Raw genomic sequence first — 19,866 nt, 5'->3', positions numbered from 1 at the left:
TAATAACATGCTGGTCCAACAACATGTGTCCAACAACAACATAGTGTCAGAGAGGTTTAATAACATGCTGGTCCAACAACATAGTGTCAGAGAGGTTGAATAACATGCTGGTCCAACAACATAGTGTCAGAGAGGTTTAATAACATGCTGGTCCAACAACATAGTGTCAGAGAGGTTTAATAACATGCTGGTCCAACAACATAGTGTCAGAGAGGTTTAATAAAGCAGACAATAGCATTCTGGTCCAACAACAATTATGCCAACTGTACTGTACCATCAAGTCCTTTTAATAACAAGATGTTCCCAGGTTACAGCTTGTTGGGTTCAGTTAAAATAATAGTTGTTTACGATCAACAGAGAGAGAATCAGATTGTTATATTGACTGGATAACAATCACCATGGTAAACAGAGAGAGAGAATCAGGTTGCTCTATTTGGCCTTAACTGAACGTGCCTCTGGAAAAACAAATTGGTGATAGTGGTTCAGCAGGAGCATTGTTTTTCAGGGTGAATCTAGTTTCAGCTCCCTGTCACCACTCTGACACCGCTAGAGTCCCTGTCACCACTCTGACACCGCTAGAGTCCCTGTCACCACTCTGACACCGCTAGAGTCCCTGTCACCACTCTGACACCACTAGAGACCCTGACACCACTCTGACACCGCTAGACTTTCTGACACCACTAGACTCCCTGTCACCACTCTGACACCGCTAGACCCCCTGTCACCACTCGATTCCCTGTCACCAGTCTGACACCGCCAGACTCCCTGTCACCACTCTGACACCGCTAGAATCCCCGTCACCACTCTGACACCGCTAGAGTCCCTGTCACCTCTCTGACACCACTAGACTCCCAGTCACCACTTTTTTTTCTCTCTCTCTGTCTCTCTCTCTTTTCCCTCTCTCTGTCTCTCTCTCTCTCTCTCTCTCTTTCCCTCTCTCTGTCTCTCTTTCCCTCTCTCTCTCTCTCTTTCCCTCTCTCTCTCTCTCTTTCCCTCTCTCTCTCTCTCTTTCCCTCTCTCTGTCTCTTTCCCTCTCTCTGTCTCTCTCTCTTTCTCTCTCTCTCTCTGTCTCTCTCTCTCTCCCCCCTCTGGCCTTTTTATTTTTATGACTTACCTTGACTTACCTCTAGAAAAGTGCCTGAAACAAGCCTGTTCTGCTGATAAGCAAACAATCCAGAGTATGTACAGTGAGCCAGCTTCCTTTCCCACTTTTACCTCAGTTGATAAGATATAACTTAGAAGTTCTGTAAAATATGTAAATTGTTTTCGCCTGATGTCATGTCTGGAGCAGATGTACGCTTTTGTGCCAATTTTTGTCAAATGTTTTCCTTCCTAATATCAGAGCTCTAACAGTGTCAATGAAAGATGGAGGTTTCTTGATTATAAAAGTATACTATATATACAAAAGTATGTGGACACCCCTTCAATTTAGTGGATTTGGCTATTTCAGTCACACCCGTTGCAGACAGGTGAAAAATCGAGGACACCGCCATGCAATCTCCATAGACAAACATCAGCAGTAGAATGCCCTTACTGAAGAGCTCAGTGACTTTCAACGTGGCACCGTCATAGGATGCCACCTTTCCACCAAGTCAGTTCGTTAAAGTTCTGCCCTGCTAGAGCTGCCCCGGGTCAACTGTAAGTGCTGTTATCGTGAAGAGGAAACGTCTAGGAGCAACAACGGCTCAGCTGTGAAGTGGTAGGCCACACAAGCTCACAGAACGGGACCGCCGAGTGCTGAAGTACGTAAAAATCATCTGTCCTTGGTTGCAACACTCACTACCGAGTTCCAAACTTCCTGTGGAAGCAACGTCAGCACAATAACTGTTATTTGTCGGGAGCTCCATGAAATGGGTTTCCATGGCTGAGCAGCCGCACACCAGCCTAAGATCACCATGAGCAATGCTAAGCGTGGTCTGGAGTGGTGTAAAGCTCACTGCCATTGGACTCTGGAGCCGTGGAAACAAGTTCTTTGGAGTGATTATTCACACTTCACCATCTGGCAGTCCTACAGATGAATCTGGGTTTGGCAGATGCCAGGAGAAACGCTACCTACCCCAATGCATAGTGCCAACTGTAAAGTTTGGTGGAGGAGGAATAAAGGTCTGGGGCTGTTTTTCATGTTTCGGGCTAGGCCGATGACATTCTAGACGATTCTGTGCTTCCAACTTTGTTGCAACAGTTTGGGGAAGGCCCTTTCCTGTTTCAGCATGACAATGCCCCCAGTGCACAAAGCGAGGTCCATACAGAAATGGTTTATTGAGATCGGTGTGGAAGAACTTGACTCGCCTGCACAGAGCCCTGACCACAACCCCATCGAACACCTTTGGAATGAATTGGAATGCCGACTGCGAGCCAGTCCTAACCGCCCAACATCAGTGCCGACCTCACTAACGCTCTTATGGCTGAATGGAAGCAAGTCCCAGCAGCAATGCTCCAACATCTAGTGGAAAGCCTTCCCAGAAGAGTGGAGGCTGTTATAGCAGCAATGTTCCAACATCTAGTGGAAAGCCTTCCCAGAAGAGAGGAGGCTGTTATAGCAGCAATGTTCCAACATCTAGTGGAAAGCCTTCCCAGAAGAGTGGAGGCTGTTATAGCAGCAATGTTCCAACATCTAGTGGAAAGCCTTCCCAGAAGAGTGGAGGCTGTTATAGCAGCAATGTTCCAACATCTAGTGGAAAGCCTTCCTAGAAGAATGGAGGCTGTTATAGCAGTAGAGAGGGGACCAACTCCATATTAATGCCCCTGCTTTTGGAATGAGATTATTGGACAAGCAGGTTTCCACATACTGTTGGTCATGTAGTGTATGATGGGCTATTTTATAGGTCACTGAGGTATTGATGTTACTCTGTGTTGATGGTCTGTGTTGCTATGAGGGAACACATTCATATAGCTCATTCTAGAACCTACTGAATTGAGTCTCTTCAATGAGGAGAATAAAGAGTGTGAGGGTGGGAGGGAGGGAAAAACACAAACACTACCTCTCCTCTCCATGAAAAACAAGAGTGCTTCTCATTTATAAAAGCATGCCTCTGATGTCCGTCTCTCACTCACTTCAACCAATGTGTTCGTCATAGTGACATTGTGATCGAGCTGCTCCTCTCCCTCTCTCTCGGTTCAGAACAGCGCGTGCCTCAGAACCCTGAGATAAACGGCTGTACGCAGCGCCGGTACCGGGACGCCGCTCCAACAGATCAACACTTGAAGAGAGCGACAGAGTGGAAACGGTCAAACGACTATGGATGCGTCCTGCTCGATTTAAAAAATAAATAAAAAATTCAAAGGGATTATTGTTATTTTTTCTTTGAAGTGTAAACTTTAACCACCACTTTTTAAATCGTAAGGGAATCAAAACCGCAATAATGAATGATATTAAACTTGCGGTTTTGGGAGGCGAAGGAGTCGGGAAATCAGGTAAGACACATGTTTTACCTGTCATGTACAAACGTTTTGTTCGGTTGGTTTGGCTTATTGTTTGTCCAAATGTGTACATTGTTCGTAGGCTATTGATTTTAACTATCGTATTCCTTCTTCAGCTCTCATCGTTCGATTCCTGACGAGGCGATTTATCGGCGAATATGCCTCATCATCAGGTAAGGTCTCTAACCTACTTAGTTTGCTACAATAGACTTGTGTAACATGAATACAACTTCATGCTAATTATTATGAAACAATTTGTAAAAAAAAAATGTTTTAAAATAATTTGCAAATGTTTTGTTTTCCAATTGATCTTTGATCCATTGTCATTGCTTTTACGCATCATTACGCACGTCCAGTTCTGACATAATTACGTAACTGTTCGATTTCCTGACGTTACCAAGTGAGCACATTGTCCTTCATCAGATGGTAGATGATTGGCTACAGCTCGGCTACTTCCATCAGAAGTCAGTTGTATTGTAGGCTACATGTTGTATTGTAGGCTACGTGTTGTATTGTAGGCTACATGTTGTATTGTAGGCTACATGTTGTATTGTAGGCTACATGTTGTATTGTAGGCTACATGTTGTATTGTAGGCTACATGTTGTATTGTAGGCTACATGTTGTATTGTAGGCTACATGTTGTATTGTAGGCTGTGTTGTATTGTAGGCTACATGCTGTGTTGTCGGCTACGTGCTGTGTTGTAGGCTACCTGCTGTGTATTGTCGGCTACCTGCTGTATTGTAGGCTACGTGCTGTGCTACGTGCTGTATTGTAGGCTACGTGCTGTGTTGTTGTAGGCTACCTGCTGTGTTGTATTGTAGGCTACGTGCTGTGTTGTCGGCTACCTGCTGTGTTGTCGTGCTACTACTGCTGTGTTGTCGGCTACCTGTGCTGTGTTGTAGGCTACGTGCTGTATTGTCAGTGCTACGTGCTGTATTGTCAGCTACGTGCTGTGTAGGCTGTGCTGTGTTGTCGGCTACGTGCTGTGTTGTCGGCTACCTGCTGTATTGTAGGCTACGTGTTGTATTGTAGGCTACGTGCTGTATTGTAGGCTACGTGTTGTATTGTAGGCTACGTGCTGTGTTGTCGGCTACGTGCTGTGTTGTACATGTTGGATCATTTGTATTAAATATTTTAGGTTACAGTGATTCAAAATTAAAGTATCTAGTCAATATTGGTATTAGTCTGTGTGTTGTCATTATTTAGTATTGATCAAATTTCTATGGATCCTAAGGTTGAATAACACTCCTTCGGGCAGTAGGTTAGATAGTGACTGTTGTGGAAACTGGACTTTACCGTAGCTTCATGTTATCTAATTATTGTCATTTTCTCCCCTCTCTTTCACTCCTCCATCTCTCTCTCTCTCTGTCTCTCTCTCTTTCTGTCTCTCTCTCTCTCTCTGTCTCTCTCTCTCTGTCTCTTTCTCTCTCTCTCCCTATATCTATCTCTCTCTCTCTTTCCCTCTTTCTCTCTCTCTCATGCAGAATGCATATACAGGAAGCGTCTGTCTATTGATGGTAGACAGCTGAATCTAGAACTCTATGATCCATGCTCACAGGTGAGTTGAGAGGAGGAGGAGAACCGCGTTGTTGACCATCATGTTTTGTATCACAATTCAGTTGTCTGAGTGGCCATCCATTGACATATATGAACAACACTTTATACGCTGAAGAAAAGCCATCTCTCATACCCAATATTCCTCTATCTGAAATGTATGGTACAGGATTATAAATGTATGGTACAGGATTATAAATGTATGGTACAGGATTATAAATGTATGGTACAGGATTATAAATGTATGGTACAGGATTATAAATGTATGGTACAGGATTATAAATGTATGGTACAGGATTATAAATGTATGGTACAGGATTATAAATGTATGGTACAGGATAATAAATGTATGGTACAGGATTATAAAGTTAGTGCAGTGAAAACCCCTAACAGAGTAATCAATCTCACTTATTGTGCACAGCCAAGCATGCAGCAGTCTCCCTCCCTCTCTCTTTCACTGCCTCCCTCTTTCCCTTCCTCCCTCCCTCTTTCCCTGTCTCCCTGCCTCCCTCCCTCTTTCCCTGCCTCCCTCCCTCCCTTCCTCCTCCCTGCCTCCCTCTCTCTTTCCTGTCTCCCTCCCTCTTTCCCTTCCTCCCTCCCTCTTTCCCTGTCTCCCTGCCTCCCTCCCTCTTTCCCTGCCTCCCTCCCTCTTTCCCTGCCTCCCTGCCTCCCTCCCTCTTTCCCTGAATCCCTGCCTCCCTCCCTCTTTCCCTGTGCTCCCAGGTGAGTTGAGAGGAGGAGGAGAACCCTGTCTCCCTGACCATCCCCCTCCTGTATCCAATTCAGTTGTCTCCCTGGCCATCCATTGACATATATCCCTTTCTTTCCCTGAAGAAAAGCCATCCTCTTACCCAATCCCTTCCTCTTTCCCTGCCTCCCTGCCTCCAGGATTTTCCCTGTTATAAATGTATGGTACCCTCTTAAATGTATCCCTCTTTCCCTGTCTCCCTATAAATGTATGGTACCTGATTATAAATCCCTCTTTCCCCCTGCCTCCCTGCCTCCCTCCCTCTTTCCTCCCTCCCTGTTCCCTGCCTCCCTCTCCCCTGCCTCTCCTCCCTCTTTCCCTGTCTCCCTGCCTCCCTCCCTCTTTCCCTGCCTCCCCTCCTGTCTCCTCCCTCTTTCCCTGTCTCTGTCTCCTCCCTTTCCCTGTCTCTGTCTCCTCCCTTTCCCTGTCTCTGTCTCCTCCCTCTTTCCCTGTCTCTGTCTCCTCCCTCTTTCCCTGTCTCTGTCTCCTCCCTCTTTCCCTGTCTCCCTGTCTCCCTCCCTCTCTCCCTGTCTCTGTCTCCTCCCTCTTTCCCTCTCTCTGTCTCCTCCCTCTTTCCCTGTCTCTGTCTCCTCCCTTTCCCTGTCTCTGTCTCCTCCCTCTCTCCCTGCCTCTTTCCCTTCCTCTCTCTGACACTTTCCTCTCTCTCTTTCTCTCCCTGTCTCTCTAACCCTTCTTATATAGTCACAGCCAAAGTTCTGCACTGCATTCAATACATCACTATAAATCAGACCAGAACCATTTCCCCACAGTTAATACATCACTGTAAATCAGAACCATTTCCCCCACAGTTAATACATCACTATAAATCAGACCAGAACCATTCCCCCACAGTTAATACATCACTGTAAATCAGAACCATTTCCCCCACAGTTAATACATCACAGTAAATCAGAACCATTTCCCCCACAGTTAATACATCACTGTAAATCAGACAGAACCATTTCCCCCACAGTTAATACATCACTGTAAATCAGAACCAGAACCATTTCCCCCACAGTTAATACATCACTGTAAATCAGAAGAACCATTTCCCCCACAGTTAATACATCACTGTAAATCAGATCAGAACCATTTCCCCACAGTTAATACATCACTGTAAATCAGAACCAGAACCATTTCCCCCACAGTTAATACATCACTGTCAATCAGAACCAGAACCATTTCCCCCCCCCACAGTTAATACATCACTGTAAATCAGAACCATTTCCCCACAGTTAATACATCACTATAAATCAGAACCATTTCCCCACAGTTAATACATCACTATAAATCAGAACCATTTCCCCACAGTTAATACATCACTATAAATCAGAACCATTTCCCCACAGTTAATACATCACTATAAATCAGAACCATTTCCCCACAGTTAATACATCACTATAAATCAGAACCATTTCCCCACAGTTAATACATCACTATAAATCAGAACCATTTCCCCACAGTTAATACATCACTGTAAATCAGAACCACCCCCCCCCCACACACAGTTAATACATCACTGTAAATCAGAACCATTTCCCCACAGAAGGAAGACTTTGAATTTGCTCTGAAGTGACGGGAGCATTAGCACTAGGAGTTGGATGGGTGTTTGCGATAACAATGTGGATATGGTCAGAAGTGGGCGAAGGCAACCTTGGGTTATAATTCAGCAATAAGGCCAGAGGATGTGTGGTATATGGACAATATACCACGGCCAAGGGATGTTCTTAGGCACGACGCAACGCGGAGTGCCTAGATACAGGTGTTTGCCGTGGCATATTGGCCATATACCACAAACCCCCGAGGTGCCTTATTGTTATTATAAACTGGTTACCAATGTAATTAGAGATGTAAAAATAATTGTTTTGTCATACACTTGGTATACGGTCAGCCAATCAGCATTCAGGGCTCGAGCCACCCAGTTTATAATTATGATTCATCAAAGTAGGATGAAGGCTATTATTTCAGAACGTGTAGTCAGATCACCTAGTGGAGGCTGGGGTAACTTTACATCAGAGGACAGGCTTAGTGGAGGCTGGGGTAACTTTACATCAGAGGACAGGCTTAGTGGAGGCTGGGGTAACTTTACATCAGAGGACAGGCTTAGGGAGGCTGGGGTAACTTTACATCAGAGGACAGGCTTAGTGGAGGCTGGGGTAACTTTACATCGGAGGACAGGCTTAGTGGAGGCTGGGGTAACTTTTTACATCAGAGGACAGGCTTAGTGGAGGCTGGGGTAACTTTACATCAGAGGACAGGCTTAGTGGAGGCTGGGGTAACTTTACATCAGAGGACAGGCTTAGTGGAGGCTGGGGTAACTTTACATCGGAGGACAGGCTTAGTGGAGGCTGGGGTAGGACACATCAGGACAGGCTTAGTGGAGGCTGGGGTAACTTTACATCAGAGGACAGGCTTAGGGCTGGGGTACACATCAGAGGACAGGCTTAGTGGAGGCTGGGGTAACTTTACATCAGAGGACAGGCTTAGTGGAGTCTGGGGTAACTTTACATGGGAGGACAGGCTTAGTGGAGTCTGGGGTAACTTTACATGGGAGGCCAGGCTTAGCGGAGGCTGGGGTAACTTTACATCGGAGGACAGGCTTAGCGGAGGCTGGGGTAACTTTACATCGGAGGACAGGCTTAGTGGAGGCTGGGGTAACTTTACATCAGAGGACAGGCTTAGTGGAGGCTGGGGTAACTTTACATCAGAGGACAGGCTTAGTGGAGGCTGGGGTAACTTTACATCGGAGGACAGGCTTAGTGGAGGCTGGGGTAACTTTACATCGGAGGACAGGCTTAGTGGAGGCTGGGGTAACTTTACATCGGAGGACAGGCTTAGTGGAGGCTGGGGTAACTTTACATCGGAGGACAGGCTTAGTGGAGGCTGGGGTAGAGGACAGGCTTAGTGGAGGCTGGGGTAACTTTACATCAGAGGACAGGCTTAGTGGAGGCTGGGGTAACTTTACATCAGAGGACAGGCTTAGTGGAGGCTGGGGTAACTTTACATCAGAGGACAGGCTTAGTGGAGTCTGGGGTAACTTTACATCAGAGGACAGGCTTAGTGGAGGCTGGGGTAACTTTACATCAGAGGACAGGCTTAGTGGAGGCTGGGGTAACTTTACATGGGAGGCCAGGCTTAGTGGAGGCTGGGGTAACTTTACATCAGAGGACAGGCTTAGTGGAGGCTGGGGTAACTTTACATCAGAGGACAGGCTTAGTGGAGGCTGGGGTAACTTTACATCGGAGGACAGGCTCGTTGTAATGAATGGAATGGGGTTTCTCTCATTCCATTCCAGCCTTATTCTATTCCAGCCATTTCTATGAGCCCACCCTCCCTTCACCAGCCTCCACTGGTGTGTATCAGATTGCTTGGTTATAGCAACATGTCCTTGCTGTTTGTGTTGCTCTGCAGGCCTGTGAGGGGAAGTCGACTCTGACCGACCAGATCCACTGGGCTGATGGCTTCGTAGTGGTATATGACATCAGTGACCGCTCCTCCTTCATCAAGGCTAAAGCCATAGTACACCTGATCAGAGAGTTAAACCTGGGAGTGGCCAAAAGGTAACCATCCACTCACCTGTCCAGTCCATCTACTCACCTGTCCAGTCCATCTACTCACCTGTACAGTCTGTCCACTCACCTGTCCGTCCAGTCACCTGTCCAGTCCAGATCATCCACCCCACCCGTACAGTCCATCCACCCACTACCTGTCCAGTCCATCCACTCACCTGTCCAGTCCATCCACACACCTGTCCAGTCCATCCATTCACCTGTCCAGTCCATCCATTCACCTGTCCAGTCCATCCATGCACCTGTCCAGTCCATCCACCCCACCCGTACAGTCCATCCACCCACTACCTGTCCAGTCCATCCACTCATCTGTCTAGTCCATCCACCCCACCCCACCTGTCCAGTCCATCCACCCACTTGTCCAGTCCATCCATACACCTGTCCAGTCCATCCATGCACCTGTCCAGTCTGTACAGTCCATCCACTCACCTGTCCAGTCCATCCATGCACCTGTCCAGTCCGTACAGTCCATCCACTCACCTGTCCAGTCCATCTACCTACCTGTCCAGTCCATCCACTCACATGACCAGTTCATCCACCCCCCTGTCCAGTCCATCCACCTACCTGTCCAGTCCATCCACTCACCTGTCCAGTCCATCCACTCACCTGTCCAGTCCGTACAGTCCATCCGCCTACCTGTCCAGTCCGTACAGTCCATCCACTCACCTGTCCAGTCCGTACAGTCCATCCACTCACCTGTGCAGTCCATCTACTCACCTGCCCAGTCAATCTACTCACCTGTTCAGTACATCTACTCACCTGTCCAGTACATCTACTTACCTGTCCAGTCCATCTACACACCTGTCCAGTCCATCTACTTACCTGTCCAGTCCATCCACTCACCTGTCCAGTCCATCCACCTACCTGTCCAGTCCATCCACTCACCTGTCCAGTCCATCCACTCACTTGTACAGTCCATCCACTCACATGTCCAGTCCATCCACCCACCTGTCCAGTCCGTACAGTCCATCCACCACCTGTCCAGTCCATCTACTCACCTGTCCAGTCCATCTACTCACCTGTCCAGTCCATCTACTCACCTGTCCAGTCCATCTACTCACCTGTCCAGTACATCTACTCACCTGTCCAGTCCATCCACTCACATGTCCAGTCCATCCACCTACCTGTCCAGTCCATCCACTCACCTGTCCAGTCCATCCACTAACCTGTCCAGTCCATCCCCTCACCTGTCCAGTCCATCCACTCACCTGTCCAGTCCATCCACTCACCTGTCCAGTCCATCCACCCACCTGTCCAGTCCATCCACTCACCTGTCCAGTCCATCTACTCACCTGTCCAGTCCGTCTACTCAGCTGTCCAGTCTGTCCACTCACCTGTCCAGTCTGTCCACTCACCTGTCCAGTCCGTCCACCCACCTGTCCAGTCCGTCCTGTCCGTCCACTCACCTGTCCAGTCCATCTACCCACCATATCCAGTTCCCCTCACCTACCAAAAGGTAGACTCTCACACCGATACAGACCTTCCAGTTCCCCTCACCTACCAAAAGGTAGACTCTCACACTGATACAGACCTTCCAGTTCCCCTCACCTACCAAAAGGTAGACTCTCACTCTGATACAGACCTTCCATCCACTTGGCGTAGGGGGAGAGGGGAGGCAGTGGGACTTGACATTCCATCCTATTATTGTCATTGTACATCAATAGATTGGATGTCGATGTGGGTTTAACAGCCGCCCACACTGCCCAACAACTGTTACATCGTAATCCCATTGATAGATTTTACCACAGAGATTCAACTCTCTGGCTCATGTCCATGTGACAATTATTCAGTACTTTTTTTTATTTATTCAGAGCCAAGATCTATTGTCTGTATGACCTTCAGTTCTTGCTGGTAGTAATTCCAATACACCACTACACCACTAACTCATCATTCTGCCCCCATACCAATCCTCTTGTAAATATCTAGCTGCTATTGAATTATCCTGTCACTATGAGAATTCTATTGCTGTTGAGGCGTCTCATGTCGTCTCTCTGTTATGGCTGAACAGATTGCTGGAATGTTTTCACTAGTGGTCTTCTGGGTATGAGGGAACATCTGTCTAGTGGTCTTCTGGGTATGAGGAACATCTGTCTAGTGGTCTTCTGGGTGATGAGGAAACATCTGTCTAGTGGTCTAATGGGGATGAGGAAACATCTGTCTAGTGGTCTTCTGGGTAATGAGGAAACATCTGTCTAGTGGTCTTCTTGGTGATGAGGGAACATCTGTCTAGTGGTCTTCTTGGTGATGAGGGAACATCTGTCTAGTGGTCTTCTGGGTGATGAGGAAACATCTGTCTAGTGGTTTTCTGGGTATGAGGGAACATCTGTCTAGTGGTCTTCTGGGTATGAGGGAACATCTGTCTAATGGTCTTCTGGGGATGAGGAAACATCTGTCTAGTGGTCTTCTGGGTGATGAGGAAACATCTGTCTAGTGGTCTTCTGGGTGATGAGGAAACATCTGTCTAGTGGTCTTCTGGGTGATGAGGAAACATCTGTCTAGTGGTCTTCTGGGTGATGAGGAAACATCTGTCTAGTGGTCTTCTGGGTGATGAGGGAACATCTGTCTAATGGTCTTCTAGGGATGAGGAAACATCTGTCTAGTGGGATGAAGGAACATCTGTCTAATGGTCTTCTGGGTGATGAGGGAACATCTGTCTAATGGGATGAGGAAACATCTGTCTAGTGGTCTTCTGGGTGATGAGGGAACATCTGTCTAATGGTCTTCTAGGGATGAGGAAACATCTGTCTAGTGGGATGAAGGAACATCTGTCTAATGGTCTTCTGGGTGATGAGGGAACATCTGTCTAATGGGATGAGGAAACATCTGTCTAGTGGTCTTCTGTGTGTGAGGAAACATCTGTCTAATGGTCTTCTAGGGATGAGGGAACATCTGTCTAGTGGTCTTCTGGGGATGAGGGAACATCTGTCTAATGGGATGAGGAAACATCTGTCTAGTGGTCTTCTGTGTGTGAGGAAACATCTGTCTAATGGTCTTCTAGGGATGAGGGAACATCTGTCTAGTGGTCTTCTGGGGATGAGGGAACATCTGTCTAGTGGTCTTCTGGGGATGAGGGAACATCTGTCTAGTGGTCTTCTGGGGATGAGGGAACATCTGTCTAGTGGTCTTCTGGGGATGAGGGAACATCTGTCTAGTGGTCTTCTGGGGATGAGGGAACATCTGTCTAGTGGTCTTCTGGGTGATGAGGGAACATCTGTCTAGTGGTCTTCTGCGGATGAGGGAACATCTGTCTAATGGCCTTCTGCGGATGAGGGAACATCTGTCTAATGGTCTTCTGGGGATGAGGGAACATCTGTCTAGTGGTCTTCTGGGTGATGAGGAAACATCTGTCTAGTGGTCTTCTGGGGATGAGGGAACATCTGTCTAATGGGATGAGGGAACATTTGTCTAATGGTATGAGGGAACATCTGTCTAATGGTCTTCTGGGTAATGCCGGAACATTTCTCTAAGGGTCTTCTGGGTAAAGAGGGAGTCTTCACCCACAGCATTCAACGTTACTACATACTGTAAATGCCCCACCAAAATAGTTTGTGGACAACAACAACAACAGACCTACAGTTTAGCACTGACACATACAATGACGATACCCTCAACTCTCCATCGAGGTTTTAGTCTCGTAGGTTACACCTGAAAGGGGCACCCTATTCCCTATAAAGAGAGCAATACTTTGGACTGCTTCTTGACCTCATTTTGACATGCCTCTGGTAAGAAATAGTGTCATGTAAAATGGAAGAGGGTGTCATTTTTAGATGTCCCATAGTCTTTAAATGTCACAACCGTTTCTGTCCTCCTGGTTTGTCTTGTCTTACATCCAGGGACTCGTTATGTCCGTCCTTACTGTGTCTCATATATTTTGATTTCCTGCTCACCCTGTCTTTCTCCTCCTCTCCCTCTCCCTCTCTCTCTCTCTCTCTCCCCTCAGGGATGCAGACACTCTGGTGTTCCTGGTGGGTAACAAGCAGGACCTGTGCCACGTGAGGGAGGTGCGTCGAGAGGAAGGCCAGCGTCTGGCAGCCGAGTCCCAGACACAGTTCTACGAGCTCTCTGCAGCAGAACACTACCAGGAAGTGGTCCTCATGTTCTCGAAGATGGTCCACAACGCCAGCCTTGGGGGCAAGGCCAAGGAGAGGAGACGGAGACCTAGTGGCTCCAAGTCCATGGCCAAACTCATCAATAATGTCTTCGGGAAGCGGAGGAAATCAGTGTGAAAGGGGAGATGGGAAAGGTCAAGTATTTACCCCAGGCCTAAAGAAGCCTTGTTACTTCGTTACTCCCCTTGGGACTGTTGTTGAATGGTGAAAGGGATTGTGGGAAAAGGTCGATCACGTTGAATGGACCCACCACCAACAACAACATGGGCTTCACCTACTTTACTTGCTGTTGCTATTATTATTGTTGATCATGAAAAGAGTCAATAATAATTAGACCCCCCCACCAACCTCCACTCCTCTGGTTGCCAACCACCAAGGCCCCCCACCAACCTCCACTCCTCTGGTTGCCAACCACCAAGGCCCCCACCAACCTCCACTCCTCTGGTTGCCAACCACCAAGGCCCCCACCAACCTCCACTCCTCTGGTTGCCAACCACCAAGGCCCCCCAAGGCCCCCACCAACCTCCACTCCTCTGGTTGCCAACCACCAAGGCCCCCACCAACCTCCACTCCTCTGGTTGCCAACCACCAAGGCCCCCACCAACCTCCACCACCAAGGCCCCCACCAACCTCCTCTGGTTGCCAACCCAAGGCCCCCACCAACCCACTCCTCTGGTTGCCAACCCACTCCTCTGGTTGCCAGGCCCCCACCAACCTCCACTCCTCTGGTTGCCCCACCAAGGCCCCCACCAACCTCCACTCCTCTGGTTGCCAACCACCAAGGCCCCCCCACCAACCTCCACTCCTCTGGTTGCCAACCACCAAGGCCCCCACCACCTCCACCTCCACTCCTCTGGTTGCCAACCACCAAGGCCCCCACCAACCTCCACTCCTCTGGTTGCCAACCACCAAGGCCCCCACCAACCTCCACTCCTCTGGTTGCCAACCACCAAGGCCCCCACCAACCTCCACTCCTCTGGTTGCCAACCACCAAGGCCCCCACCAACCTCCACTCCTCTGCCACCAACCACCAAGGCCCCCACCAACCTCCACTCCTCTGGTTCCACTCTGGTTGCCAACCACTGGCCCCCCACTCCTCTGGTTGCCAACCACCAAGGCCCCCACCACCAACCTCCACTCCTCTGGTTGCCAACCACCCCCCAAGGCCCCCACCAAGGCCCCCACCAACCTCCACCAACCTCCACTCCTCTGGTTGCCAACCACCAAGGCCCCCACCAACCTCCACCAACCTCCTCTGGTTGCCAACCACCAAGGCCCCCACCAACCTCCACTCCTCTGGTTGCCACCACCAAGGCCCCCACCAACCTCCACTCCTCTGGTTGCCAACCACCAAGGCCCCCACCAAGGCCCCCACCAACCTCCACTCCTCTGGTTGCCAACCACCAAGGCCCCCACCAACCTCCACTCCTCTGGTTGCCAACCACCCCCAAGGCCCCCCCCCACCAACCTCCACTCCTCTGGTTGCCAACCACCAAGGCCCCCCACCAACCTCCACTCCTCTGGTTGCCAACCACCAAGGCCCCCCAAGGCCCCCACCAACCTCCACTCCTCTGGTTGCCAACCACCAAGGCCCCCACACCAACCTCCACTCCTCTGGTTGCCAACCACCACCCCCAAGGCCCCCCCCACCAACCTCCACTCCTCTGGTTGCCAACCACCAACCTCCACTCCTCTGGTTGCCAACCACCAAGGCCCCCACCAACCTCCACTCCTCTGGTTGCCAACCACCAAGGCCCCCCAAGGCCCCCACCAACCTCCACTCCTCTGGTTGCCAACCACCAAGGCCCCCACCAACCTCCACTCCTCTGGTTGCCAACCACCAAGGCCCCCCAAGGCCCCCACCAACCTCCACTCCTCTGGTTGCCAACCACCAAGGCCCCACCAAGGCCCCCACCAACCTCCACTCCTCTGGTTGCCAACCACCAAGGCCCCCACCTCCACCCTCTGGTTGCCACCACCAAGGCCCCCACCTCTGGTTGCCAACCACCAACCAACCTCCACTCCTCTGGCCCCCACCAACCTCCACTCCTCTGGTTGCCAACCACCAAGGCCCCCACCAACCTCCACTCCTCTGGTTGCCAACCACCAAGGCCCCCCCCCACCAACCTCCACTCCTCTGGTTGCCAACCACCAAGGCCCCCACCAACCTCCACTCCTCTGGTTGCCAACCACCAAGGCCCCCCAACCTCCACCAACCAAGGCCTCCACTCCTCTGGTTGCCACCAAGGCCCCCACCACCAAGGCCCCCACCAACCTCCACTCCTCTGGTTGCCAACCACCAAGGCCCCACCAAGGCCCCCACCAACCTCCACTCCTCTGGTTGCCAACCACCAAGGCCCCCACCAACCTCCACTCCAACCACCAAGGCCCCCCTCCACCAACCTCTCCTCTGTTGCCAACCACCACCCCCACCAAGGTTGCCCCCCCCACCAACCTCCACTCCTCTGGTTGCCAACCCCCACCAACCTCCACTCCTCTGGGCCAACCACACCAACCTCCACTCCTCTGGTTGCCAACCACCACAGGCCCCCACTCAACCTCCTCTCTGGCCCCCACCAACCTCCACCACCTCTGGTTGCCAACCCAACCACCAAGGCCCCCACCACCAAGGCCCCCACCAAGGCCCCCACCAACCTCCACTCCTCTGGTTGCCAACCACCAAGGCCCCCACCAACCTCCACCAACCTCCACTCCTCTGGTTGCCCAAAGGCCCCCACCACCAAGGCCCCCCAAGGCCCCCACCAACCTCCACTCCTCTGGTTGCCCACCAAGCCACCAAGGCCCCCACCAAGGCCCCCACCAACCTCCACTCCTCTGGTTGCCAACCACCAAGGCCCCCACCAACCTCCACTCCTCTGGTTGCCAACCACCAAGGGACAGCTCTATGTGGTATAAATGGTTCTACACTTAGAACAGAGCTTAGTGGACTGATAGGACTGCTGCTGCTTACAGACTTTCTGACTCGTGCTTACCATACTCTCTACTGTGTGTGTGTGTGTGTGTGTGTGTGTGTGTGTAAATGATACCACAGTGAGACTCCGTTATTAGCTATGTAGACTATATGATACCACAGGGAGACTCCGTTATTAGCTATGTAGAGTATATGATACCACATGGAGACTCCGTTATTAGCTATGTAGAGTATATGATACCACATGGAGACTCCGTTATTAGCTATGTAGAGTATATGATACCACATGGAGACTCCGTTATTAGCTATGTAGAGTATATGATACCACAGGGAGACTCCGTTATTAGCTATGTAGAGTATATGATACCACAGGGAGACTCCGTTATTAGCTATGTAGAGTATATGATACCACATGGAGACTCCGTTATTAGCTATGTAGAGTATATCATACCACATGGAGACTCCGTTATTAGCTATGTAGAGTATATGATACCACAGGGAGACTCCGTTATTAGCTATGTAGAGTATATGATACCACAGGGAGACTCCGTTATTAGCTATGTAGAGTATATGATACCACAGGAGACTCCGTTATTAGCTATGTAGAGTATATGATACCACAGGGAGACTCCGTTATTAGCTATGTAGAGTATATGATACCACAGGGAGACTCCGTTATTAGCTATGTAGAGTATATGATAACACATGGAGACTCCGTTATTAGCTATGTAGAGTATATGATACCACAGGGAGACTCCGTTATTAGCTATGTAGAGTATATGATATCACAGGGAGACTCCGTTATTAGCTAGGTAGAGTATATGATACCACAGGGAGACTCCATTATTAGCTATGTAGAGTATATCACCACATGGGGAGACTCTATTATTAGCTATGTAGAGTACATGATACCACAGGGAGACTCCGTTATTAGCTATGTAAAGTAAATGATACCACAGGGAGACTCCATTATTAGCTATGTAGAGTATATGATACCACCGGAGACTCCATTATTAGCTATGTAAAGTAAATTATATCACCGGAGACTCCATTATTAGCTATGTAAAGTAAATGATACAACGGGAAGACTCCATTATTAGCTATGTTAAGTAAATGATACCACGGGGAGACTCCATTATTAGCTATGTAGAGTATATGATACCACGGGGAAACTCCATTATTAGCTATGTAAAGTAAATGACACCACAGGGAGACTCCATTATTAGCTATGTAAAGTAAATGATACCACGGGGAGACTCCATTAGTTGTTATGTAAAGTAAATGATACCACGGGGAGACTCCATTATTAGCTATGTAAAGTAAATGATACCACGGGGAGACTCCATTATTAGCTATGTAAAGTAAATAATACCACGGGGAGACTCCATTATTAGCTATGTAAAGTAAATGATACCACGGGGAGACTCCATTAGTTGTTATGTAAAGTAAATGATACCACGGGGAGACTCCATTATTAGCTATGTAAAGCAAATGATACCACATGGGTAGACTCCATTATTAGCTATGTAAAGTAAATGATACCACAGGGAGACTCCATTATTAGCTATGTACTGTAAATGATACCATGGGGAGACTCCATTATTAGCTATGTAAAGTAAATGATACCACAGGGAGACTCCATTATTATCTATGTACTGTAAATTATACCGCAGGGAGACTCCATTATTAGCTATGTAAAGTAAATGACACCACGGGGAGACTCCATTATTAGCTATGTAACGTAAATGATACCACGGGGAGACTCCATTAGTAGCTATGTAAAGTATATCACCACATGGGGAGACTCCATTATTAGCTATGTAAAGTATATCACCACATGGGGAGACTCCATTATTAGCTATGTAAAGTAAATGACACCACAGGGAGACTCCATTATTAGCTATGTAAAGTAAATGACACCACAGGGAGACTCCATTATTAGCTATGTAAAGTAAATGATACCACAGGGAGACTCCATTATTAGCTATGTAAAGTAAATGATACCACGGGGAGACTCCATTATTAGCTATGTAAAGTAAATGATACCACAGGGAGACTCCATTAGTTGTTATGTAAAGTAAATGACACCACGGGGAGACTCCATTAGTTGTTATGTAAAGTAAATGATACCACGGGGAGACTCCATTAGTTGTTATGTAAGGTAAATGACACCACGGGGAGACTCCATTAGTTGCTATGTAAAGTAAATGACACCACGGGGAGACTCCATTAGTTGCTATGCAAAGTAAATGACACCACAGGGAGACTCCATTAGTTGTTATGTAAAGTAAATGATACCACGGGGAGACTCCATTATTAGCTATGTAAAGTAAATGACACCACGGGGAGACTCCATTAGTTGTTATGTAAAGTAAATGACACCACGGGGAGACTCCATTATTAGCTATGTAACGTAAATGATACCACAGGGAGACTCCATTATTAGCTATGTAAAGTATATCACCACATGGGGAGACTCCATTATTAGCTATGTAAAGTAAATGACACCACAGGGAGACTCCATTATTAGCTATGTAAAGTAAATGACACCACAGGGAGACTCCATTATTAGCTATGTAAAGTAAATGACACCACGGGAGACTCCATTATTAGCTATGTAAAGTAAATGACACCACGGGGAGACTCCATTATTAGCTATGTAAAGTAAATGATACCACAGGGAGACTCCATTATTAGCTATGTAAAGTAAATGATACCACGGGGAGACTCCATTAGTTGTTATGTAAAGTAAATGACACCACGGGGAGACTCCATTAGTTGCTATGTAAAGTAAATGATACCACAGGGAGACTCCATTAGTTGTTATGTAAAGTAAATGACACCACGGGGAGACTCCATTATTAGCTATGTAAAGTAAATGATACCACGGCGAGACTCCATTATTAGCTATGTAAAGTAAATGATACCACGGGGAGACTCCATTATTAGCTATGTAAAGTAAATGATACCACGGGGAGACTCCATTATTAGCTATGTAAAGTAAATGATACCACGGGGAGACTCCATTAGTTAGCTATGTAAAGTAAATGATACCACGGGGAGACTCCATTAGTTGTTATGTAAAGTAAATGATATAACAGGGAGACTCCATTAGTTGTTATGTAAAGTAAATGATACCACGGGGAGACTCCATTAGTTGTTAAATGTAAAGGGAGACTCCATTAATATGTAAAGTAAATGACACCACGGGAGACTCCATTAGTTGCTATGTAAATGAGTAAATGATACCAATGGGGGAGACTCCATTAGTTGTATGTAAAGTAAATGACACCACGGGAGACTCCATTATTAGCTATGTAAAGTAAATGATACCACGGGAGACTCCATTAGTTGTTATGTAAAGTAAATGACACCACGGGAGACTCCATTAGTTGCTATGTAAAGTAAATGATACCACGGGGAGACTCCATTAAATGATACCACGGGGAGACTCCATTAGTTATGTAAAGTAAATGATACCACGGGAGACTCCATTATTAGCTATGTAAAGTAAATGATACCACGGGAGACT

The 19,866-nt window shown here is 48.0% G+C and overlaps 1 protein-coding gene across 1 annotated transcript; it reads left to right on the top strand.

Moving 5' to 3' along the window:
* The first annotated feature begins 2,987 nt into the window (after positions 1-2,987).
* On the top strand, positions 2,988-13,905 carry rergla (RERG/RAS-like a). Its single transcript, XM_042314379.1, has 5 exons — positions 2,988-3,414; positions 3,537-3,593; positions 4,907-4,980; positions 9,136-9,284; positions 13,234-13,905. Exons 1-5 carry the CDS (start codon positions 3,363-3,365, stop codon positions 13,517-13,519), a joined length of 618 nt encoding a protein of 205 aa, XP_042170313.1. The 5' UTR covers positions 2,988-3,362; the 3' UTR covers positions 13,520-13,905.
* Positions 13,906-19,866: the final 5,961 nt, after the last annotated feature.

This window comes from Oncorhynchus tshawytscha, unplaced genomic scaffold (assembly GCF_018296145.1).
Source record: "Oncorhynchus tshawytscha isolate Ot180627B unplaced genomic scaffold, Otsh_v2.0 Un_contig_12409_pilon_pilon, whole genome shotgun sequence".
Classification (NCBI taxonomy): domain Eukaryota; kingdom Metazoa; phylum Chordata; class Actinopteri; order Salmoniformes; family Salmonidae; genus Oncorhynchus; species Oncorhynchus tshawytscha.
This window is presented reverse-complemented; position numbering and strand designations above follow the sequence as displayed.

Coding starts and splice junctions, on each gene's coding strand:
- rergla (XM_042314379.1), top strand. CDS start 3,363: ATGAATGATATTAAACTTGCGGTTTTGGGAGGCGAAGGAGTCGGGAAA. Junction 3,415..3,536: donor CGAAGGAGTCGGGAAATCAG/GTAAGACACATG, acceptor TTCCTTCTTCAG/CTCTCATCGTTCGATTCCTG. Junction 4,981..9,135: donor TCTATGATCCATGCTCACAG/GTGAGTTGAGAG, acceptor GTTGCTCTGCAG/GCCTGTGAGGGGAAGTCGAC.